The sequence below is a fragment of the Chlorocebus sabaeus genome, chromosome 26 (assembly GCF_047675955.1).
Source record: "Chlorocebus sabaeus isolate Y175 chromosome 26, mChlSab1.0.hap1, whole genome shotgun sequence".
NCBI lineage: Eukaryota > Metazoa > Chordata > Mammalia > Primates > Cercopithecidae > Chlorocebus > Chlorocebus sabaeus.
The window spans coordinates 3,789,993-3,815,977 of NC_132929.1; the positions used below are offsets into that span (position 1 = coordinate 3,789,993).

The window sequence follows — 25,985 nt, forward strand, 5'->3', positions numbered from 1 at the left end:
AAATCAAGAAGTTTAACATTTACAAATTCTGAGAACACTGATGTCGCACCTGTATTATGTAACTCCTAAAGCAACTAGGCTTGGCCTCTTTATTTTCCTTACCTGACAGTGGCCATTAATCCAAGAAGCTATTCAGGCAGAGACCATATCAAGTCAGTAACAGGAACTGCTGTTACTCTGATAGTTCCTTTTCCTTGAGTAATTACCACCTGCAAGGATGTGATTTAAAAGATGGAAAAGGTGACATTCACAACCACTCCTGGTAAATTCAAGAGAAAAAACGTAACTCCAATCAGTCTATCAGTATTATCATGGAGCTAACACCAATCTCTATAGTACCTGGTAATCAACTGTTACAATCACTATGAATCATTCCCTTGCTGCCTACTATAAACCTTAGCTGCAAAACCTAAAAATCTCTTCCCTTTTAAGAATGGCTTCTTTGTCCCGTAACCAACTTGAACTGGACCTAGAGACTCGGGAATTCCTGAACTATTTACTCCCAATTTGTCACTTAGTGACACCACTGAACATAACTGTAATTTGTATTTCAGTGCACCAAGTATGGTTTAGTGTGTCAGTTATCTCTATTATCAGTGATCCAACTTACTCGCTCAAATATGCAACCTCCTGCCTCCCAGCACCCAGGACCTTCCACTCATTTAGTAATTTATAAATAAATACTTACTCAATGGTAGAAAATGATTATTCCAGTATCACATCCTCTATTGTGATCATAGGGCACTGTAAAACCTGATCAACTGAGGTCAACATCCCAAGAAAAAGAGTAACTTCTATTTCAAAAGCCTTGATACGTAACGAGCATGATCGTGATTCATTACAATTTCCTTCAATATACAGGTGGCCTTACAAGGGCTTTCATCCCATCCCCACTTCCCTTCAGATAACATGACTTAGTAACAGGAGAAGCAGGAGGCCACGTGGGAAGCAGCACAACCACTTAAAACCCCCTGGGTCATGAAAACACTATTAACTAACACCAGTCAATGCACAAAGTGAAAGTTAGAAAGCAGAAAACCTTTTTATCCTAAGAATGAAAGAGAATATGATTTGAATCTACTGCTTAATAGGCATCACCTCATCCACAGTAACTTAAGATCTCATCAAAATCAACAGGCAAAAAAATATATACAACAGTACCTCACAGTTTAATTGCTCTATGCATTTATTATTAGCTATTATTAATGCAGAATGAGGGGACAAAAAGCTCACAAACACTCTACACAATTTCACAAGACGCATTGCAGGGGGAAAAGTGACTGAGATGGATCAACAGTATGCTAGGGTCTTGGTGGACGCATTCCTGGGGGAGGTGGACCTGGAAAGGAAATAGAAACATTGAGAAAAAGAGGATACACATATTCAGGGGCCTGGCTGAACCATCAAGCCCCTATGCTCCCACTCACCTCTAATTCCTGGCGGAGGGGGTCTCATTCCCGGAGGGGGCATGCCTATTGGCGTCCCTCGAGCAGGGGGAAGCCCAATTGGTGGGCCCATGGGTGGTCTCATACCAGGTGGAGGAGCCATAATGCCTGCGATGAAAAATGGTAGAAATAAAGGCCTCATAAACCGGCTTAGAAAAGCTGTTAGAATTTAGCCCAAATAATCCCTAAAGAAATGGGCCAGACAACAGTGATAAGAGTCAAATGATTTCTAAATGACAATTACTCTTCTACGTCTTTCACTAAACACCAGTACCTAGAAGAGGGAGGAAGCATATGCCCCAGATTCTGAGTTAGGCTCTCAGGCTGTGTCTTAAATCAGTAAGCTCTCTCTCGTCAGAGATTCAAATTCGTCTTAATGTTCACCAGTCCCTTACCTGGAGGTGGGGTTGCTCTGCCAACAGGTGGGGGCGGAGTCCCCCGTCCTGGTGGGTACTGTGTTGGGGCTCCAGCAATGCTGGCAGTGGCAGCAACGGCAGCAGCTGCTACAGTGCCTCTTCCCTGTGGAGTCATTACCTGAGAAGGTAAGGCGAGAAACAAACAAAGTGATACACACCTTCATGTTATTCAAACACAGAAAATAAATGAGAAAAATGACCAATTAGATACAAACAACTGTTGCAATGTTGTACCTCTCTCATTATTCCCATGGTGTTTTTTTTGAGACAGTTTCACTCTTGTCACCCAGGCTGCAACGCAATGGTGCAATCTCAGCTCACTGCAGCCTCCCACTCCCGGGTTCAAGCGATTCTCCTGTCTCAGCCTGCTGGGTAGCTGGGATTACAGGTACCCCCAACCAGGCCCAGCAGTTTTTTGTATTTTTAGTAGAGATGGGGTTTTCACCATGTGGGCCAGGCTGGTCTCCAACTCCTGACCTCAAGTGATCTGCCCACTTTGGCCTCCCAAAGTGCTGGACTACAGGCATAAGCCACCGCACCTGGCCTATTCCCGTATTTTAAAAACTAATCTTAGTACACTGACATCCACAAAGTCCTTTGATCTTTTCAACTGAGGTATATCCATGCATTCTGTTCACTCACCACTAGTGGCAAGTTATTCTTACCAAGAGTAACTCAGGTAATTTTAATCACCCAATGACCATTTTAAGTAGCTAGTTTTATTCCCTTCCTCCTGTATATCTGTCCGTTGGTTCCTCCTAGACCATATGCCCTTTACATAGTATGACATGTACACTCAGGTTTTTAAATCTCCTCGACCTCTGGCTTAGTCACATTCTCCCAATAATATAAAACCCTCTGCTGGTTCCTCACCTGCTGGGATGGTCCCCCAACTCCTCGGACAGGGCCTGCCAATCCAGCAGGGGCCTGGGGAATCGGCACACCAGCTGGTACTCCTCTACCAGCTGCCCTACCAACCCCAGGGCCTCCAGCAGCTCCAGCAAGTGGTACCCGAGCAATGCCAGTCTGAAACAAGAAAATTTATTGCCTAAAATCAAACAATTTACAAGTTCTCAGTATTTTTATGCATCAGAGATCACTTCTCTCCACCATTTTCCCAGACACCTATCTCATATTAGTTCTGTATCCAAATGAACAAGCAAGCAAGTATACCATGGAGGTATCTTGTGGATAAAATGCGCATTATTTGTCAAATTGTGAAAACAGCTCTTTTATAAACATACCAAGCAAACATGAATCAGCAACTCCTACCCTCACCTAGGTAATGCCCAGCACACAGAATTCACCAAAAAACCCTTATCCCAAATAGCATAGGCAACCAACAATTGATACTAAGTGCTTGGCACATGTTATTTGACAATCCATGTTAAACTGTGTCTGTGCTGTACCGTGATTTCAGACATCTCACATAATATGATGTCCTTGCAAATTAAAGTTCTGTCCTGCCCTACATCTTCCTTACATCTTTGGGGGGTGGCCCCTCCACAGTCATGGATACCAAGTTCTCCCCACGCAGCAACACCAGACCCAAAACCCGCTTTTCTTCACGCTCTGGTTGCTTCGCATTCTTTGGCCTACAAATCAGAATTAAATTTTAGTGAGATAAATTTTAGTGACCCCTAGATCACTCACTCATCAAAATATTTATACAACCTCAAGTATCAATTAAGGCAACCGATGCTAAACAGATATTAAGTTATCACTGAAAAACAAACCAAAAAAAATCTGTAAACAGTTAATATAAAAGGGGAAATAGTAAAGCTGTTTCCTGATCTAACTTTAGTCTTTTACAGAATGTTCCTTTGATGTTAACACTACAACAAGACTAATTTCTTTTGTAAAATGCCTTTTAAGGAAAACAAAGTTGAAACTTCGGTTTCCATATTCAAATGGAAATTTCTTTAAAACATTACTTAAATAATTAAATCATAATGACAGGGTGACACAACTGAAATAATGCGAACAGTAATAGGCAAAGAGAGGATAACAAATAGCAACCATATCCCAACTCCTCAACCATGAAGAGCAATTATTATTCTCTATTTCAACCCAGATTTATTCGGTCTAAGACTGCTGCAGAAGCCAACCAATTAATTAACAATAGCATTTTTCTCAATTTTAAAAATAAATATAACTTAATATTTTGAGCACAACATACACTTTTATTCCCAGTAATAAATCCATGATTGTCTCACAAACTTAAGAGTTTATATGCAGACTCTGACCTAATTCAGAGATCAGGTCAAGAGGTGAAACAATAGACTGGCTCTACCTTAGCTTCCCTACCTACCTCAGTTACCCTTGGAAATCCCTTACTCCAGCTCTGGCCTTCCCTTCCCACTGCCTCTGCGTCCAACCCCCATTTACCCAAATCAGCCTTACTTGATCTTTCTGAACTCATCACAATCACAGAGGATCAAATTCATATGCTTGTCAAAAGCCTTAAAGGTGCCAATGAAGATTCGGCCATCTTGTAGGATACATCTCATTCTATAGTCAATGTGCTGCAGCATCTTGCTACTCTTGCCCACAGTCTGGAAGCAGTAAGACAAGAGTCATGTTCAGGTTGCCAACACCCTAATCTTATAATCTTCTGCTTCTTCTCCGCCCTTATATAATCCAACCCTGGTTTCCTTAACTAAACAAATATTTTCTCCTACTTTTTCACCAACATTCTTCCATATTTAATATGGGTCTCTGGAGGACCACAAAGGATTATGAAGTATTTTTTCACATCTCAAGAACCAATTTTCACCTCCTTAGGGGTGATTATTCTTCTCTTAGACAATGCATGCTGTAAACTGTCCACTCCCCTAACTAAACCAAACCACAATGATTAGGGTGTTCTCCCTCTCCAGACTGCTTTTCTCTGTACTATTAATGCCAAAACCCTTCCATTTTCAAAGTCCTCTTTATTTCTATTGTAATCTGACCTGAGAGTCCATCATCTGCAGGACAGTCCTTCACCACTGGTGGAATCATGACCAAATACTCCTGTATTTTCTCACATCATAAAACATTTCTCACGGCCAGGTACAGTGGCTCACGCCTGTAATCCCAGCACTTTGCGAGGCCGAGGTGGGTGGATCACTTGAGGTCAGGAGTTTGAGACCAGCCTGGCCAACACGGTGAAACCCTGTCTCTAATAAAGAGGCTGAGGCACAAGAATCTCTTGGACCCAGGGTTGTAGTGAGCCTGGGAGACAGAGCAAGACTCGGTCTGAAAAAAATTTAAAAAATCAGCTCATCTCCAGCTGATACTCAGTGCAATGAGAATCTATATCCATGGATGTATACTAACATTCAGAACCCAAAATCACTGCCCATGCTGGCAAATTCTTTCTTTCAGCCCTTACATCACATTTTCAACCCTCAGCCTTATTGTACAACTTACCATGATTGCTGTTCCACCAAATCCAATGTCCACAGTTAAAACTTGGTGCTTCTGAAGACCTAGGGGAAGGCTATAGATAAAGGTAGGACGCAGGTTCTCCTAGAAACAATGCAAGCTGGGCAGAAGCTTCAAAGAGTAGACGGAGCCTGCAGAGAAAAGCATGTTAAAGCTGCACTGCAATCTACCATATTTTAAAACAGGCATGAAAATCACTATGACAAACATATTCAAAAACATCCTTCCTCTCATACTAGCTTCCTCACCAAGTAACTGCCAAATTTCACTAGTCCCATTCTTAACTGTCACATTTGACACACTTAGGACTGATGAAACTCATTGAATTTTATTTTACCTAGTAATTCCTACATGTTTCAAAAACTAAGCTTCATTTTCCAAAATTTAGTATTTTTCTTTCCATCCTCATTTAAGGTAGTGTGTCTCTAGTTCAGAATTCATATCAAGTTATCTCTGTATCAACATCTCAATTACTCTTTCATTCAGATTTTTCCTCTTTTCTGAGAAATATCTTACGTTGTCATTTGCAACATTCTTTCTTCCCCTAAATTCACTTCAAGATGATGGCAAGTAATCTTTCCCCACTAAGAGCCAAATGTGTTATAAACCTGCCTAAGACTTCCCATGTCAAAAGAGGATACACAACTATGGAATATATATATATATAGACTCACATAAACAACTTTCATACATCATGTAATGAAGGACAAAGTTATAAATCACGTTAACGACTGGGTTCGGTAGCTCATGCCTGTAATCCCAGCACTCTGGGAGGCCAAGGCGGGTGAATCACCTGAGGTCAAGAGTTCGAGACCAGCCTGGCCAACATGGTGAAACCCCATCTCTGCTAAAAACACAAAAAATTAGCCAGGCATGGTGGTGGGCGCCTGTAATCCCAGCCACTCAAGAGCCTGAGGTAGGAGAATCTCTTGAACCTGGGGGGCAGAGGTGGCAGTGGGCCGAGATCGTGCCACTGCATTCCAGCCTGGGCAACAAGAGGGGGCAACAAGAGCAAAACTCCATCTCAAAATAAATAAGTCAGTCATGTAACAATGGGGATACATGAGGAGAAATGCGCTGGGTGATTTTAACATGGTATGAACAATGTACTTACACAAACCTAGAGGATACACAGAGAGTCTACTATACTCTTAGGCTATATGGTAGATCCTACACTACAAACCTGTACATCATGTTACTATCCTGAATACCATGAACACTCACAATACAATGTTAAACAGAGAAGAGGCTGGGTGTGGGGGCTCACGCCGGTAATCCCAACACTTTGGGAGACCAAGGTGGGCGGATCACCTGAGGTCAGGAATTCAAGACCAGCCTGGCCAACATGGTGTCTCTACTAAAAATACAAAAATTAGCTGGGTGTGGTGGCGGGTGCCTGTAATCCCAGCTACTCAGGTGGCTGAGGCAGGAGAATCATTTGAACCCAGGAGGCAGAGTTTGCAGTGAGCTGAGATGGTGCCACCGCACTCCAGCCTGGGCAACAGAGCAAGACTCCATCTCAGTGGGGAAAAAAAGATAAAAGGTACAATAAAAACTTGGTTTTGTAATCTTAAGGGACTGCCATCACACATGCAGTCTGTTGGTGACTGGAATTGTTATGCAGCTCATGACCGTAATCAAACATGCATACTGTTTCCCTTTTCTCCATAATTAAAAAAATGCTATTAAATATGGCAGCCAAATCTAGCCCGAATTGTAAAAGGTCTCAAAGTGCTTATCATACTAATTTAAAAATGGAACACAAACTACTTTTGAAAGGATTCAAAAGTATTCCTTTGAGCCGAGATCACACCACTGCATTCCAGTCTGGGCAGCAAGAGTGAAACTCCATCTCGAAAAAAAGGAATACTCTAATGCCTGGCTGTCATTCAGTGGCCATGAATCTGATGTCTGTACATTTTAAAAAGTATTAAATAAAACTTATAACGATCTTAAAAGAACTTTTCAAATAAGCAAAGACCCCCACAAAAATTAAATGTAGTTTCTGACCTATACATAACGAGTAAGAGAGTTTAAGGCCCATAAACAGAAGTTTTGAATATTATGATTCTTTATAAAGCAGTCTAAATCCAAGAAAACATGGTATGTGAGACTCAACAGCAATATCCTTTTTTTTGTTTGTTTGTTTTGAGATGGAGTCTCGTGCTGTCACCCAGGCAGGAGTGTCATGGCACAATCTCGGCTCACTGCAGCCTCCACTTCCCGGGTTCAAGTGGTTCTCCTGCCTCAGCCTCCTGAGTAGCTGGGAATACAGGCACCTGCCACCATGCCCGGGTAACTTTTGTATTTTTAATAGAGATGAGGTTTCGCCATGTTGGCCAGGCTAGTCTCGAACTCCTGACCTCAGGTGATCTGCCAGCCTCAGCCTCCCAAAGTCCTGGGATTACAGTGAGCCACCACACCCAGCCAGCAATATCCATTTTTATAGCATTGCAACACTTGGGACCTTCAGCCATCCAAAGAGACGACGAGGATCATGACTGTGAATGAGCATGACAGATCTTACTGTGCTGATGAAAATGTTTCCTGAGTAGTTCATGTCAATGATTGCACAGTTCTATAAATTTACTTAAATCATTGTTTCATGCATTTGAATTGGGTGGATTTTATGTTTATCAGCTCTACATCACTAAGGCTGTTTTTAACCCATTTATGCCAGAGGTTGGAATTTTTTTGTGAAAAATCAGACCTTGGCGATGACCTTGAGCAATAGGATATAAATAACTCCCACAAGCTTAGCGGTCCATATGTATGAAAGACATCTAGGGATGTGAGTTATGGCCCAAAGAACTGAAGACCTAGAGATTTAGGGATTGATTATTTTAAATATATATATATATTTTATATATTATATATATTTTGCATATATATGTGTGTATATATATATCATAAACAATATAATAAAATAATAACCTGTATAGATAGAAGAGATACATGTTTCACTCACAACAGGAGTTGACCTCCTACAGCAGTTAAAAGGATTCCTTTAGGAGACAGATTTGAAATTTACAAACAGTTCTCTCTCATCCCTAAATGTGATACAATGTAGTCATGACCTTGTAAGGGAAACAAAATATATCTGCTGGGTGGTCAAATTTATCTTTACAGCACAAGAGAACAAAACTTCAAGAGAAAGGAGACAACAGTAGCAACATCACACTGCAAGGATGGATCAGCAGTCATAGTGTATCTTCGGAGATCAAAGGACACATAAGCAAATAAACCAACTGGTATCCCTCACGGAAGCACAAGTTCTCAAACTTTAGGAAACTGTAGACATTCAAATGATTAAACTGCATAAAAATGTAAATCTACTTTAATTCAAAAGTAAAATAAGATGACTAGGGTTGGCCAAAGCACATATAGCAAAAAGTAAACTAAGATGACTAGGGTTGGCCAAGGTACATATAGCAAATGAGACACACCACAGAGTATCGATATTCATCTGTTAAAATTTAAAATTATAGAGGGTCTCCGTAGAGATCCTCCACCGAAGAGTATGCAAAAACAAGTGACAAAAGAAAACTAAATACAAAATATTAATATGCAATAATTCCAATTAAAAACACAAGAAAACAAATTTCCTTTATTGGAAAGGTTTAACAAAAACAGAAGAACACCAGAATACAAAGGGTTTACTGAGAAACTAATGGTCTACTAATTTTTAGTGGCAATCAATACTTCTCATGATGTGTTTAGAAAACAATGTAACAAAAACGTTTAAAAGTCATACTAACAGTACACCCTGCATCCCAACTACTAGGTAAGTATCCAATTGGATATGTACCCTAGTAAATATTTAGGTACCAAACAAAAATAGAACATTCATAACACAATGTTTTTGTTTTTGTTTTTTGAGATAGAAGTCTTGCTCTGTTGTCCAGGCTGGAGCACAATGGCACAATCTCTGCTCACTGCAACCTCTGTCCCCAGGGTTCAAGCAATTCTCCTGCCTGAGCCTCCCGAGTAGCTGGGATTACAGGTGTCTGCCACTATACCCGGCTAACATTTGCATTTTTAGTACAGACAGGGTTTCGCCATGTTGGCCAGGTTGGTCTCAAACTCCTGACCTCAGGTGATCCACCTGCCTCGGCCTCCCAAAGTGCTAGGATTACAGGCGTGAGCCACCACACCCAGCCACATAATAGTTTATTTTCCTATTTTTCCTGGTCATAATGTGCCTTACATTTTTAATGCAAAAGGGTACCAAGTGTTTAAATGTCATTAAGATTACCCATCTTCCTCCACAGCAGGCTTTAACATGACTTAGACTGATCCCTTCCCCAAGAAATTCATCTGATTGTCTACCCTGTAATGTATACTTCATACATACTTCTATAATCCATTCTTCATCACCTTCTATGACATTATGACTATATTCACTGGCCCCCACTTTGGTGTTTTCTTCTTTGAATCTGCTCCTCGAAAACAAAACTCAGCCAATTTTTTTCTTTTAAATAGCAAGATACTAAGTATTTTACGCTTTGCCTGTCCTTCAGTCTGCCACAACTACTCAAAGCTGCACCAATGTGGCCAAGGGTAACATAATAAATGAACTTAGCTGTGTTCCAATAAAATTTCATTTATAGACACAGGTAGTGGTCCAGCTATATTACCAACCTGTGTTCTACAGGAATACTAGTAACGGGTAAATATCTAGGTAGAACTAGCAGTTGAGACTAGAATAAGATATAAATAAATACCATAAAATTAGATGGTCCTACTTGCAGAATATAATGTCTGACTTAAATGTTGTATTTAAAAATTTACAAAAATCTGTGAACTGAACTGAGCTGAAAAATTCCTAAAAAGAAAAAAATCAGTTGTGCACACCTATTCAATGAAAAATTTCCTTACTCTAGGGAACAGCTTGGGACAATGATCAGATTCCAATCTGCTTATGCGATTACTAGAAAATGTTGAGTATAAAGGATTCAAGGATTCAAGAAAGGAGGATTTCTCAGAAAATTTCTGTCTCCTTTGATTTAAACTCAAAATTGGCCAGGCACAGTGGGTCACACCTGTAATCCCGGCACTTTGAGAGGCCAAGGCGGGTGGATCACCTGAGCTCAGCAGTTTGAGACCAGCCTGAAGAACATGGTAAAACTCCGTCTCTACTAAAAATACAAAAGTTAGCCAGGTGCGGTTGGGGGTGCCTGTAATCCCAGCTACTCGGAGGCTGAGGCAGAAAAATCACTTGAACCTGGGAGGTAGAGGTTGCAATGAGCCGAAACTACACCACTGCACTGCAGCCTGGGCGACAGAGTGAGACTTCATCTCTAAATAAATAAGTAACTCAAAATGGTGGCCATAAACAAGCCTCACTGATTCAAGTTGAAGAATAATATTTCAAAAACAGACTTTAAAAAAAGGCTAGAAGAAATTTATCAGTAAACCCAATTCCTCCCTGCTCTTACTTTGTAAAAAGTAAACAGTAAACTCTCAGAAATAAGGGCATTCTAAACTTAAAGTAGAAAAAAAGAAAAATCACAAAGGAAAAACAAGAAAATAAATCAAAATCAACTTTGTAATAGCTTTTTCCTAAAAAATGAAAGCAACAACATAAAAAGAAACCAAATAAATCTATATCACGTTGAAAATTTATCATATTTTTATTACATTGCTGATTCAAATAGGAAATACATTGGTTAAAACAGAAAAGTGAGAAAAAGACAAAACAAAAAGAATTAGTAAATAAGCATGAGAAAGTATTTAGGTTCTCTAATACTCATTGTTAATTATGTGTTGTATATTTATAATTCACTAGACATTAACTTCGAACTAAAATAATGCTGTGAAAGTATGTTGTAACTGGCCTTTTATTTTTTGAAAGCAATGAATACTAATATAATACTTTGCAATAAATTTAGAAAAATGTACCTTAAGTTCATATTCCTTGATTCAATTTATTTTTACATCTGCGTATCTGAAAAGATTATTCTACCTTAACTTTTATACAAAGCTATCTACTAAAGCTTCGTTCAAACTACTGGCAGAAAAAAATGACACCTCCCACAAAAAGAAATTATAAAACATTCAGTAACAGGGTATTCCAGAGCCATTTATAGTGAAATATTTTTATATCATTAAAAAAGAAAACACAAAAGAAAACTACCTGAAAAACATGTAGTACAATAACTGGAATACAGAAACATGACAAAAGTGTCAGGGCAGAAAATTTAAGGTCCTGCTTTTACTTTTTAAAACTTTCTGCAATGTGCTTATTGTATGAAGCTCTAAGGAAAAAAAGTAATGTGTGACTGATAACTAAGAGAACCCCCAACACCCATTCTTTAATGATTCTTTATTCTTGATCATTGCTGCATTAGTTCTTACCTGGTTTTTGCTTGGAATCAGATTCTTCGCTATTCCAATATGGCTTTAACCACCTCTTGGTGTCTCAGCTAAGAATGCCTGCCTCAGTTCAGCCTGGAAATCCACCACAGGTACTTGCTGCTGCTGGGAACGCCTCGGGTACAACTGACACCTACAACAAGAGCACAATATATATAAATGATAGAAGGACATTTGTCTTTGTAAGAAACCATGTGAAAGAAAACTAGGGACCCTTACATTTAAGAAGATAGTCCTTTTTTTTTTTTTTTTTTTTTTTTTTTTGAGACAGGGTCTCGTTCTGTTGCCCAGGCTGGAGTACAATGATGTAACTTTGGCTCACTGTAAACCCCGCCTTCTGGGTTCAAGTGATTCTCCTGTCTCAGCCTCCCAAATAGCTAGGATTACAGGTGCCCGCCACCACACCCGGTTTTTTTTTTTTTTTTTTTTTTTAATTGGAGACAGAGTCTCGCTCTGTCACCCAGACTGGAGTGCAGTGGCGCAATCTGGGCTAACTGCAAGCTCCGCCTCACAGAATCATGCCATTCTCCTGCCTCAGCCTCCCAAGTAGCTGGGACTACAGGTGCCCGCCACCACACCTGGCTAATTTTTTTGTATTTTTAGTAGAGATGAGGTTTCACCGTGTTGGCCAGGCTGGTCTCCAACTCCTGACCTCAGGTGATCCACCCACCTTAGTCTCCCAAAGTGCTGGGATTACATGCATGAGCCACCACACCAAGGCAAGACCTTTCCTTAGGGTCAGAGCATGACACTATCTTATGAGAAATTATAAAACAAAACAGGAATCTCTACACAGAGATTGTGCAAGGGGATTAGTGGATACTTAGATACTTACCAAGTCTAGAAATATTTCCAAAAGAACTAAAAACACAAGAGCTGGTAGCCCTGAAGAAACACCATCAGTACCATATATAGTCACTAACTTTCAAATTATCCTATATGAACAATCCTTTCTCCCCGGGGTGAGGAGGGATATGCTGCTAAAGCATTTGCAGGGAGATGTTCAGGCTGTCCTTCATACTGATCCTCCTGACAAATCACTACCCGAAATATAAAACTTCCAGGGCTATTTAAGGGCTCTTAAAATACGTAAACCCATCATCTACTGGTAAGCAGGGAATTCCAGAGAAAAGCCCTCAACATACCCCTATGAATGGGTAACCTGGCTGTGAAATCTGATCATAAGAAGGAAGAGATACAGGAAATGACAGTTAGCTTGCCTTCAGGTGAGGAGGTGGAGAATCACCAACAATGCTGCCCTTGTTGGTAGGTAAGGATTTGGAAATTGGACTTTTTTCTATAGTTTTTCAGTCACATTTTAAACATGTTTCTGTATAATACAGAATTTAGCTGGTCTTTGCTCCTGGTTCCTGGGAAATAACCTATACATCCTGGGAATTTACCAAGTGAAAGAAATGTGCTTGTTATTCCAGGTGCGTCCCTAGGATCACACCTGAGTTCATGGTAATGAGATGTCTCAAGATGGTGACTAACCAGGCCACAAAAGATCAAACAAAGATTAAAGGGTTGGGGCTTTGAGCAAGCCCTCCTCGGAGGGCAGGAGAGTTGCTGACTGAATTCAACGACACGTCCAGTGATTCAATCTTGTCAACATAATGAATGCCCAACAAAAGTCCTGGACATCAGGAGTTCTGGTGAGCTTCCTGGTTGGTGATATACACTAGTGGGCAGATAATGCATCCTGAGGACAGGGAAGCTTTGTGTGGGACCTGCCGGGATTTTGCTCTATGCATCTGGTCATTTGTATCCTTTATAATAAAACTAATATGTATAGCACTTTCTTGAGTTCTACTAGTCATTTAAAAAACCTTAGTCAATTATAAAATCTGAGAAAATAGTAGGACCTCAGAATCTATAGACAGTTAGTCAGAAGTGTGGGTGACCTGCCAAACCTGGAGCTTGGACTTGGTGTCTGCATTGAGGAGAATGTTCTGGAAGGCATCTGCACAATTGTGAAATTTGCACTAACTCCAGGTAGTCAGAATTACACTGCACATACCTTTAAATCTTCACACTCTAATTCATAGTCTACTTTATACTCTAATTCATAGTCTAATTACTGAATAAATCTTAATTTGGGCATTCTCCATTCTAACCTCTTTGTTCACAAATGACAAATAAGTCTCTGATTTAATAAAGGTCTAAAAGTGTTTCAGTCAAAAAAAATCTGTTATCTTGAAACTTAAGAGAATTCTCTATTGCAGTGTCCCCCTCAGATTTAACCTGTAACCCAACAGAAGACTAAAGACTGAGAAAATATGAGGCAGCCTATACAGTATTTAATTCATAAACTGCAGAATATTAATTTGAAAAGACATTTGAAGCTTTGCATAAAATAGATTAAGACAGTCCTCCAGCTCCAATTTCTAATTTCCCTTCGAACTCACAATGCATCATCCAGCCCCAAAGAATAAGAACTGATTTAGTGACACATACAGAGACAGAATAAATAAGAAACTTAAAATAAATCAGTGAACTTTTTATTTATTTATTTTTTTTGAGATGGAGTCTCACTCTGTCACCCAGGCACAGCCAACGGCACGATCTCAGCTCACTGCAACCTTTGCCTCCCGGGTTCAAGCGATTCTTCCACCTCAGCCTCCTGAGTAGCTGGGATTACAGGTGCATGCCACCACATACGGCTGATTTTTGTATTTTTCTGGAGATGAGGTTTCACCATGTTGGTGAGGCTGGTCTTGAACTCCTGACCTCAGGTGATCCGCCCACCTTGGCCTCCTCAAGTACTGGGAATACAGGCGTGAGCCACCATGCCCAGCCTCTTTCATTGATCTTTAATGCTAATAACCACACAACTCCTCCAGGAACACTGCCTCCCAATACTACTTATGGTTTGGGAGGACGGAGGAGAGGAATGGGTAAATACTGAACACTTCTAGTGTAATAATCTAAGTATACCAATCCTGAGAACCCTAAACACATGGATAATGAGGCAGTGCTAATCAATCCTGCTTACCCATTCCATAATCCAATTACTCTCAAAATAAAAAGGCACAACTGGAAAAATTATACTATTTCCCTAACTCTACACTTTCCTCAGATTATTCCCCCTGCAGGTCCCCCTCAAGACCCTGCAGTATTTGTACATATGTATGCAGTGCAGATCAGAAAAAGTCAAGTTATTTCTTCTTCAAAACCATCAAAATGTTTCCATAAATATGGACAAGATGCCTAGAAGGCTTACCTCATCCCACAACAAGATGAGGATAAGAATACCTGTTATTGAGTCCACACTGAGGCTATATAGGAAAAAAACTACCACAAAAATATAGCAAGCTAGAACCTTCACCCACTTAACAGTCCTAAAACTAAGAGTCCTAACCCTCAGCCCTACCTCTACCACAATCTCTGAACTACCTCTAGAAACTCAGGGAGTAGTAACGGCACTTCAAAAAAAATGTCAGAGTTACAAAATAATGAAGAGAGAAGCTGGGCGCAGTGGCTCACGCCTGTAATCCGAGCACTTTGGGAGACCAAGGCAGGTGGATCATCTGAGGTCGGGAGTTCGAACCCAGCCTGACCAACATGGAGAAACCCCACCTCTACTAAAAAATACAAAATTAGCCAGGAGTGGTGGCACACATCTGTAATCCCAGCTACTTGGGAGGCTGAGGCAGGAGAATCACTTGAACCCGGGAGGCAGAGGTTGCACTCCATCCTGGGCAATGAGAGTAAAACTCTGTCTCAAAAAAAAAGGAATGAAAAGAGGAAAAAAGAGATTACCATATCCAATAAAATGAATGATCGAATAACCTATTATAAAGGACAAATTATACTACACAAAATACTTACAAAATATTTATCAATATACAAACAAAACATACACAAATGTCTTCCAAAGCAATTTTAAAAATGAAAAGTATATACTCACAAAAATAAAAAACATCAAAATAAATCAGAAAAAATAAAAAAATCTTTACCCTCACCGTAATTTAAAACTTGCTAACAGATGTTTTACAACTTTTTTTTCTTTTTGAGACATGATCTCATACTATCACCCATTGGAGTGCAGTGGCACAAACATGGCTCACTGCAGCCTCAACCTCCTAGGATCAAGTGACCCTTCCACCTCAGCCTCCCAGGTAGCTGAGACTACAGGTAGACATCACCATGCCTGGCTAATTTATTTTTCTGTAGAGAGGAGGTCTCCCTATGTTGCCCAGGCTGGCCTCTACCTGCTGGGTTCAGGTGGCCCACCTCAGCCTCCCAACATGCTGGGATTAGAGGCATGAGTCACCACATCCAGCTCAACTTTTCACATATAAAATGAAGAAATAAAAGACACACATACTACTACCCAGTTTTTACTATGAGGAAAAATCTTTAATTTGAAAAAAAAATAAATGAGTATTCATACACTGCATTTTCTTTCTTCTTTTTTTCCCTGAGTCTGGCTCTGTCACCCAGGCTAGAGCGCAGTGGCGCCATTTTGGCTCACTGCAACCTCCGCCTCCTGGACTCATACAATTCTCCTGCCTCAGCCTCCCAAGTAGCTGGGATTACAGGCACGTGCCACCACACTCGGCAAATTTTTGTATTTTTAGGAGAGATGGGATTTCACCATGTTGGCCAGGCTGGTCCCAAACTCCTGACCTTGTGATCTGCCTGGCTTGGCCTCCCAAAGTGCTGGGCCCACGCCTGGACTACACTGCGTTTTCAAAGTGATTGTTCTTTCGATTGTTAATAGTCAAACAATGCAAACAAACTAAATATCCAGCAGCAAGCTAATGATTAAAATAATAATGTTATCACCCCACCCACACTTTGTAAAATAAAGTAGATTTATGTGTACTGATATGAAAAGATCACCAAGACATATTGTCAAAATACATACAGCATGGTGTCGCATGCACACAAACTTCAAATGTGTCCCATGTCCTCCCTTCCTCTCTCTCCACTATACACACAATGCCTAGGACAAGGTCTGAAAGGACAGATGACTACTTACTTAAGGATTATCTTTGGGGAGGAAAAGGGCAGTAAATTCGTAGTTGCTTTAAAATGAGACTTTTTATGCAAAACTGTTTTACAAAAAGAATCATCTTCATTAATTATTAATACTTATAATTAAGAAAATAAAACAATTGTAGCTAAGAAAAAAAATGCTATCTACTGACTGTCAAAATTTTAATGGCAATGACTAAATGCCAAAGTTTCAATGTGGACTAAACATGTATTAGGTCATTTAAAATGTTCACATATTTTTAATTAAAATTTCCCTTCTAGAAATCTAAATTAAAATGTGTCTGAGTGTGTCTGTGTATACATCCTATATATACATTCCACACATACATACTAAAAACAGGATAAAAAACACAAATATATTTTAAATTTTAACAGAATAAATGCACTAACCAAAAACAAACACCTAAGTATCACAGAGCAAGAATGAATATGTAAATTAATCACTTCAGTGCACAGTACACATTTTGCAAACATACAAAGTGATTTAATAATATAAGAATGCAGAAAAATTTAAATATACTTATGTTGAAGGGTAATTACAAAATTGTATAAAGATAAATGCACTTACACATGTATAGGAAAAAAGAAAATTATACTAAAATCTTTAAGAGTGTGAATTATTTTAGGACAATATGGTTAAGAATTTCATTGCTTTTTTACTACATGTTCTGTATTATATGTGTCTGCTTCTTCAATTATGTTCATTTTAATTCCCTTATTGCATGCTATTTTGTTCTAATCTGAAATGGGATTCTGACTTGCATTTGTACTCACTCTTGGTTGCTCAGTGAGGCAGTCCTTCTGCGTTTGACTTGGACTTCCACCTCTGGTACGTGCTGTTCTGTAGTTCGTCTCAGGTGTAAGCGATCCCTGAAACAGAAAAGAGAGGGATTTGTTTGGTAGACTGCATCAATCTATGAAATAACTATTTGTCAAGGTTATATTTAGAACTACATTTAATATAATGGATTTTTAAATCTAATTAAAACAAGTTAACATTATTACAAGATCTTTAACCTTCAAACAGTCAGAATCTATGATATAACCACTTCTTTTCTCCTTTTAGAAGCCCATGACATCAGAAAACCTGGTTTTAAAAAAATCAGGAAATTAAAATAATGTATCTACCTCTATTTGTAGTCATGTACATATAATATTCCCACTTATGCAGAGATATATACACACATTACACCACTGCCCTACTTACCTTCCCTCCAAAAGCTGTAAACCTCATTTCAAAAATGGTTTCAAAAATATTTTTAGGATACAATAGACATACTTTTGTAGAGTAGAATAGAACATAGTTTAAATTATAAAATATCTACTTAAAAAAAAACATGCAAATAGCGCTTTCTTTAGGATTTGCAAAGCAACAGAAGACTTGCCCAGGCTAAAAACTATCCACATAGCAAAAACAAACAAAAAAAACCCCCGCCATGTTATGTCTGCAGAACCCCTCACAAAATGGCTGCTCAAGGGAACAGAACATGAAATCAGAAACAGAAACACTCAGACTAGCCATATTAAGGACTGCAGAAACCACCTATGAACACTTAAAGATGATAAATCAGAAAAGTCAGCAAAGTAACACAAGTAACAACTCAAAAGCAAAATTCAAAAGATAAATGCCAAAAGCTATTAATAATTCTCTGAACCCTGATGTTAAGTCATGTTAGACTTTTAGATTGGTAAAATAGCTTACCAATAACACACAGCTGTTTTATTCCTTCGAGAGTTTAAATGTTCTAATCAAGCCATACACACAGATTTGATTTCTAAATGGTAAACTTTTATACACTGATAATGTTTATTACTTTTGATTACACAATGGTCTATTAAATATAACACCTGAATTACAAGCAGTATAAGAAGTAAAGAGGACTTCATCAAAAAAATAAAGTTCCGAAAACACTAAAGAAAGTGAAAGGATAACCAGAATAGGAAAAAATATTTGCTAAACATACAGCTGTTTCTAGTATCCAAAACAAACAAAAAGAAAATTCAAACAATGAAAAAAAAGATGGTAGGGAGAGGCAAAGGAAAACTTTTTCAGGTGATAGATACATTTATGCCACTAATTTTGATAAGACAATGATTTCAAAGGCATGTACTTATCTCTTAGCATGCCAACTTTTAACATTAACTATCCACAGCTTTTGTATGTCAATCACACCTCAAAAAAGTATTTTTTCAAGTTTGGTATCAGGAATATGTAAGGAACAACATACAACTCAACAATAAAAGGGCAAATTCTACTGCTACAATGGATAAAACACTTGAATAGACAGTCTTCCAAACATACAAATGACTAATCTATATGAAATGATGCTGAACATTAGTCACTAAAAAAATGCAAATCAAAACCCCAATGAGGCAGGGCGCAATGGCTCAAGGAAGGCTGAGGCCAGACGATCACTTGAGCTCAGGAGACAAGCCTGGGCAACATCTGCATGAAAAAATACAAAAATTAGCTGAGTGTGGTGGTGCATGCCTGTGGAGCCAGCTACTCAGGAGGCTGAGGTGAGAAGGTACTTCAGCCTAGGAGGCAGAGGCGGCAGTGACCTGAGATCATGCCACTGGCACACCAGCCTAGGTGACAGAGCCAGACCCTGCCTCAAAACAAAAAAAAAACCACTGAAATGCCACCATCTGACACCACAATATTTGTGAAGGATGTGGGGAAACTGCTGGTGGAAACATAAAGTGGTATATATAGCCTTTGCCTACTTCCTAAAAATGTTAATCATGAAAGTAACACATGACACTAACTCCACTGCTACATGGAGTAATATTACAAGACCCAAACTCAGCCTCCAAAGCAGCTGGGATTACAGGCATGTACCACCACACCCAGCTAATTTTTGTATTTATAGTAGAGACAGGGTTTACCACGTTGGCCAGGCTGATGTCGATCTCCTGGCCTCAGGTGATCTGCCCACCTCAGCCTCCCAAAGTGCTGGGATTACAGGCATGAGCCACTATGCCCGGCCAGTTCATGTTCTTTCGATTATACCTGCAGCCTTCCCAGCTACCACTACACTCTCATACTTACAAAAGACAAAATTTCAAGAACCTGGCATATACTAGGGCTACGTAAAACTTTGTGAAACTAATTCTTTGTATTAAACATATTATACATGTTCCTAGTAGCATTATTCATAATAGCCAAAGAGTGGAAACAACTCAAATGTCCATCAACTTATGAATGAAGAAAATATGGTATATCCAAAGGAATATCATTCAGCCATAAAAAGGAATTTAGTACTGATGAGTGCTACATTATGGTGGCCAAATATAGCTAATAATGTAGTACATTAATATAATACAATTAAACTATCAACTAAACCATGATTAATCTAATAGCATACAACTGCAAACAGTCTTACCAAAAAACAAACAAAAACCGGCAGTTGCTCAATATGAAAGGTCTGAGGTCAACTGAGGAAACAGCCATCAAACCAAAATATTCTATTATCCTATTACTTCAACTTTCTGAATTTACCTTTTGTGTGTGTGTGTGAAACAGAGTCTTGCCCTGTCACCTCGAGTGGAGTGCAGTGGCATGATCTCGGCTCACTGCAACCTCTGTCTCCCAGGTTCACGCAATTCCTCTGCCTCAGCCTCCCAAGTAGCTGGGGCTACAGGCGTGTGCCACCATGCCTGGCTAATTTTTATATTTTTATTAGAGATGGGGTTTTACCATATTGGCCAGGCTGGTCTTGAACTCCTGACCTCGTGATCTGCCCGCCTTGGCCTCCCAAAGCGCTGGGATTACAGGTGTGAGCCACCACACCCAGTCCAAATTTATCTTTTTTTAAACGTAGAGACGAGTTCTCACTACCCAAGCTTGAACTCCCAGGCTCCAACGATCCTCCCGCCTTGGCCTCCCAAAGTGCTGGGATTATAGACGTGAGTCACCACACCAGGCTTAAATCTACTTATTTTTAATCTACATATAAAATGTCATCTACGAGGTTTATTTTGAAAACACTGCTTTATTGAATGTTCTAGATACATACACACATGCATTTATCTAACTGCATCCCCAACACAGAAACCAACATTTTATGAAACTGAGGATATCACGAAAAAATCATCACATATAAATGGTGTTAAATATTTGTCCTCAAATCACTTACACTGAAAGTAACAATCTGGAAATACATTGAAAAGCAAAAAGCAATGGGATCCCAATTTTATTATGGCCTAAATTTTCCATAAAATTTACGATGTCAAGAATAAAAATAAACAAACAAAGTTGGCCAGGTACCGCGGCTCATGGCTGCAATGCCAGCATTTTGGGAGGCCTAGGCAGGAGCACTGCTTGATTTCAGGAGTTCGAGACCAGTCTGGGCAATATAAGGAGATCCCTCTCCACAAAAAAATAAAAAGTTAGCTGGGCATAGTGCCTCAAGCCTGTAGTAACAGGTACTTTGGAGGCTGAGGCAGGAGTCTAGATTGATCCAGGAGTTTGAGGTTACAGGGACCTATAATTGCACTCCAACCTGGGCAACATAGACAGACCCTGTCTCCTAAAAACAAAAAAATAAGGTTAATGATAGCCTGCTAATCTGTATCCCACAAACACAAGAAACCTCAGTGCCTCCAAAATAAAACCTGGGGAGGATTAACAAGAGAATTTGGGCCAGCCACAGTGGCCACAGAGAGACTGAGGAGGGAGAGGATATAGCTTGAGTCTAGCTGCTCGAGTCCAGCCTGGACAACATAGGGAGACCCTGGTCTATTAAAGAAAACAAAAACAAAAAAACTCTGAGCCAGCTAGCATGCAGAAACGGAGAGAGGCTGCCTTAGGTAGTAACAATTCTCACTCAAGCTTTCTGGCTCTGGGCCACAAAAAAGAAAAAAAAAAAAAAAGGGACAGGACCAGCGACAAGTCTTCGCGTGGAAGAAGTAAGATTTTTAAACCTTCATTGTCCCAGTCACTGAGGGCAGTACTCACAACCTGCTTACTTAAAGGATTCTTTATAAAAACAGCTATGTAACAGAGGGCAGTGGCAAAGGAGGTTATCTTGATATCCTTGACACCTTATAAACTAAATTTTTTGGAAAACAAAAATGTTTATTAGGAAAAAGAACAAGGTAAGGGAAACATAAAGATACAGAGTAACTATAAATGGGGAAAACATTTCAGCAATGACACACTGGTCAGACAGAATAGCGAAATTAAGATAAGGCAAGGTCTGTGAATAAACCCAAACCAGCTACTACTGCCTGAGACAACAATATAAGGGTCTCTCAACCAAGCTTCCTTCCTCTGCATCACAAGAAGGGCTGCCACTCCCCGCCTCCAAAAAGCCCTAGCACAGAGCCAATTCACAGAATAGGACACAGACCTTGAAACTTCAAGAGGCCTTGCCAAAGGGAGCTGCCATGTTGGGATCCCGGGCCTGAAAGCAAGACTACAAAATGGCGGACCAGACTAAATACTCGGCTTGCAAATAGCCAAATGACCAGAAGTTAAACCAAGAAATATATGTATGTTAAGTGCTATCTCCATGCAAGCAGAAAAAAAAGTAAATTATAAGTATCATATAAAATCCCAGACTCCTGCTATTTTTAAAACTACCCAAAAACAGATTATTCCAGAACAAGGCTTTTCGGGCTTCGTAGATGTAACTTTTCTGTTACTTACAACTCAGTGCAACCAGACATACCAGTTATGATAGAGGGAAAATGTAAATACAAAAAAGGCAAGCACTGAAAATCCTGCGAAGGAAGACAAAATCCTTAGAATAAAATGATTTTTTTTAAAGTACTGGAATATAAAAATGCAGTTATTCATTAACCTTTCTCACCAAATTTTTGTAGCTCCAACTTCAAAAATGATCAATTTAAAATTCAAAAAAAAGACATTAACTCTGATCCCAAGTACAACCCCACCCCAATAAGATCGTCTCCACTTTTCTGCTTCTCTTTTATTCTCTTTGTGCAAACACAACTTGCAGCTTTCAACTCCCAGAAGATGAAGGGGTCCAGTGTTTGAAATACCTTACAACCTTGGTTGGGAAGAGCCATCATGATACCCTCTCCCCCAACCCATTTAAGGGAAGTATGCCGTGCATCAGAATGGACTATCCAGAGATTAAGAAGGATAAGTGAATCTTAAATAGAGTAAATTTGGCATTTATCAAATGTGTCGAGTGGAAATCAAAGACTACAGGGAGTTAAAAAAGGGATTAACAAGTCCACTTCGAATAGAGAATTAGCACACAACACAACCAAGAGAAGAACTGCAAAAATGAAAAGGCAGGATTTTCTAGGGAGTTAGAAAACCAATTTAAAATCTCTATCATTAATGGAGGCTTCCTGAAGCAGCACAGCAGGTCTTGGGGTGGCTGCCCCTTTGATGGCCTCCAGACCCCCACCACCCCAGTTTACTGCAGAACAGAAAAGCAGCCCAGTGCAGCTGCCATCCCACACAGGCGGAGGTGGTACAAATGCCTGGCCTCTAGTCACATTCCCCTCCAATCCTCTACAGCCGCACTGTGGGTAAGGGGTGGCTGCCAAGCTTGCTAGGGGGGCCTGCGCCAACCCATCTCCCTCCTCCCCCCTCTACTGCGCCACAACCGGAAAGGAACAGCTGCCGTATCAGCCAGGTGAAGGGGAGGGCTGCCATCCCTTCCAGGCAAAAGCTGCATAAGCCCCCACTCCCCTGCTCCCCGTCTCGCCCCATCGCAAACGGAGGCGACTGTCACCTCTGCTGCGTCTGCGCAACCTGCATCCTTCCCCAGGCAGCGCTTTGGGGAGGAGGCAGCCGCCCACCTCAGCCCGCCTCCTCTCCTTACCACTGCACCCTAAAGAGGGTACGGCTGAAACTTCAAAACAGCAGAAGCTGAGCAAACACACACCGGCCGCCCCCTCCCCACTGGCGGCTCTACGCAGAGGAAGCGGCCACCCCCACCCTGAGGCGCTTGCGCACATCTAAGGCGCTGCAGCGGCGGCCATCTTGAAGGAGCCGCACAATGGCAGTGACGCAACACAGACCCCCAGGCTGTGCCGACACAGCCTTCCGAGACCTGGTTCCAGACAGAAACAATGGAAAAAAAAGGTAACCCTCAGGCATCGCCTGGCCTATCCGTCAAAAGATCTATAAATGCAAGTTCTGCACCTCATTCCTGTCTTCTTATGCCATAGCCTCAAAAGCGAGGGTTCCTAAAGGGTACACCAGGCAAGGATTCCACGCATTTCTGCAGCCCCTGTGGCAGTGTAGGCGTTGCGCAGTTTTAATAAAAAAAGCACCATCACCACAGCAGACAAACCAGATGACCACCGCAGGTCACAGTTTGAAAATTAAAGGCTGCGGACTGTGCTACTGCCCCTCCTTCTGATGCCCCCTCCCCGCCACAGCGATCATTCAGCGTCCCTTAGTCACTCCAGACAGCAAGAGGCCCCGCGGCCGCCATGCCCACCGCCGCCATGCCATGCCCACCGCCGCCATGCCATGCCCACCCCCGCCATGCCTACTGCCACCAAAGCCGCCAATGCCCACCGCCGCCGCCTTCCTCCTACCTCCCAGCCGCTTCCTACAGACCCTTCCCGCGCGGCCATCACCCACACAACCCCCACCAGGGTCGCACCGACTCATCCCCCTGGTCCACTGCCACAGCCTCCTCGCCTCGGTCACTGCGACGAATCCCCCCAGTCACCGCACGTACCCTGCTCCACCGCGCAGTGGCCACTTCAATACACCCACCTGCGCTCGACACCCCCTAAATACCCGTCACTCCACGTACCTTCGCCCCGCCACGATCACTCCAGTATAACTACCTCCGCCTCAAATCCCGACGCACCGGTCCCCCCACGTACCCTGGCCACACGGAACTGCAGTCACTCCGATGTACCCACCTCCGCCCATGTCCCTCGCTGGCTGCGGTTACCCCACACGCTCCCCGTCACCACCGCCCTTCCCACCGCAGACACCCGCAATAGGACCTGTGGCGACACCACAGCTGGGGGCGGATGGAGGACGCGCCCCGAAGCGAGCGGACAGGGTACCATCGGGGCGAACGGCACAGCCACAAGCCTCTGAACATTCCGGATCTGGTTCTCCAGAACAAAGGACTTTAGGACCCAAATGCCCAGTTTATTGAGTACTCCAAGTCCTGAAAACTTGGAATATCTGATGAATAAAAGTGGCTGCTCCCCAGGCTGTCTCTTGAGAGAAGCCACCGGCGCAGCTGACCTTGCTCGCTCCATCGCGTCACTGACCGCTGCTCACACCGATGCGTCAGGCATCGCCGGCGGCCGCTCCACTCTGCGCCAGACTCGCTGCAGCAGCGTCAGGCTTCGCACACATCCCCGCCTGAGCATGCGCACCAGCCCGCCTCTGCGGCCGCGCAGGCGCGCTTGTTTGCCGCAGTGCAGGGGTCCCAGTGCCCTCCCTGACCGCAATGACCTGGGGGGTGGGGGCTACTGGACCCCTAGGGCCCCACAGCACTGTTGCATTGAGGGGAGCCTCTAGAAACCATAAGCAACCTGGGATCAATGGACATGCTTTTTTTTTTTAATGTGTAAAATACTAAAGAAATAATTCTTGGTTCTACAATAAATGTTTGCACACACTACTGGCCAAACAATCCTAATTTACACTCATCCTCAGGTCTTCCTATGTGCGGTACAGAAAAACTGGTTTGGAAAAGTTAAATGCGCCATAACCACAATCAATACAAACATGCCAGACTTGAAATCCTTCCAGAAAAAAACTCCCTAACTCTAAAAACACGCTACATTGTTCAAATTTGGTGGCATCTTTCTTCCTTTTTTCTACTTTCTACATTTTGGGGGGTAAATTGTGAAAAATATCTTCCCCAAAATCACAATATAATTAAACTGTCCTATACAGAATGGATAGATCATTCAATTCAAAAACACTGGCTATTCAATTCTTGTAAAACAAAAATATGAACTTAGACTCCCCACCTAAGATCTAAGTAAGAGAGCCTTTCTTTGCCTATTAGACTTGGATACATTAAAATTTTTACCAATAATCAATGATAGCTGGAGTGGGGAGAAACGGGCACTTTTATATAATACTAATGGACAAGTAAACATTATTTTTGACCTAATAATATTCTATCTGCAGAAATAACGGAAGCATCCATAACTCCAAAATTTAGACACTGATGTAGCTTGGGAAAAGACACTGTTGGGAATAAGAAGGAAATAATCCTGAAACTGTATCTGCATAGTTTTTATACACATTTGCCCTTTCTCCATTGCCCATTATCAAAGAAGGGTGATAGGAGTGGAGGTTAACTAAATGGTTAAATCCCCTCTCAAGCCCTGTAAGCTACTG

At 41.2% G+C, this 25,985-nt stretch overlaps 2 protein-coding genes across 3 annotated transcripts; both read right to left on the reverse strand.

The window, feature by feature from the left end:
- Positions 1-1,162: 1,162 nt before the first annotated feature.
- On the reverse strand, positions 1,163-5,385 carry SNRPN (small nuclear ribonucleoprotein polypeptide N). The gene is made up of 7 exons (XM_008017376.3): positions 5,276-5,385; positions 4,265-4,416; positions 3,345-3,456; positions 2,735-2,887; positions 1,841-1,979; positions 1,428-1,553; positions 1,163-1,339 (listed from the first exon to the last, which is right to left on the reverse strand). The coding sequence occupies exons 1-7, from the start codon at positions 5,276-5,278 to the stop codon at positions 1,302-1,304; spliced, it is 723 nt and encodes a 240-aa protein (XP_008015567.1). The 5' UTR covers positions 5,279-5,385; the 3' UTR covers positions 1,163-1,301.
- Positions 5,386-11,666: 6,281 nt separating this feature from the next.
- Positions 11,667-25,000, reverse strand: SNURF (SNRPN upstream open reading frame). Of its 2 annotated transcripts, none has more exons than XM_037985312.2 (3): positions 24,873-25,000; positions 17,444-17,539; positions 11,667-11,798 (listed from the first exon to the last, which is right to left on the reverse strand). In XM_037985312.2, exons 1-3 carry the CDS (start codon positions 24,884-24,886, stop codon positions 11,693-11,695), a joined length of 216 nt encoding a protein of 71 aa, XP_037841240.1. In that variant the 5' UTR covers positions 24,887-25,000; the 3' UTR covers positions 11,667-11,692. The 2 variants fall into 2 exon arrangements, with proteins under 2 accessions (XP_037841240.1, XP_072868097.1); XM_073011996.1 differs by lacking the exon at positions 24,873-25,000 and adding an exon at positions 24,623-24,738.
- Positions 25,001-25,985: the final 985 nt, after the last annotated feature.

Coding starts and splice junctions, on each gene's coding strand:
- SNURF (XM_073011996.1), bottom strand. CDS start 24,723: ATGTTCAGAGGCTTGTGGCTGTGCCGTTCGCCCCGATGGTACCCTGTC. Junction 17,540..24,622: donor CAGCTGTGGTGTCGCCACAG/GTCCTATTGCGG, acceptor TTTCTGTTTCAG/GGATCGCTTACACCTGAGAC. Junction 11,799..17,443: donor GCCTCACTGAGCAACCAAGA/GTGAGTACAAAT, acceptor CTCTTGTTGTAG/GTGTCAGTTGTACCCGAGGC.
- SNRPN (XM_008017376.3), bottom strand. Junction 3,457..4,264: donor GATGAGTTCAGAAAGATCAA/GTAAGGCTGATT, acceptor TCTGATTTGTAG/GCCAAAGAATGCGAAGCAAC. Junction 2,888..3,344: donor AGGGGCCACCCCCCAAAGAT/GTAAGGAAGATG, acceptor TTCTTGTTTCAG/ACTGGCATTGCTCGGGTACC.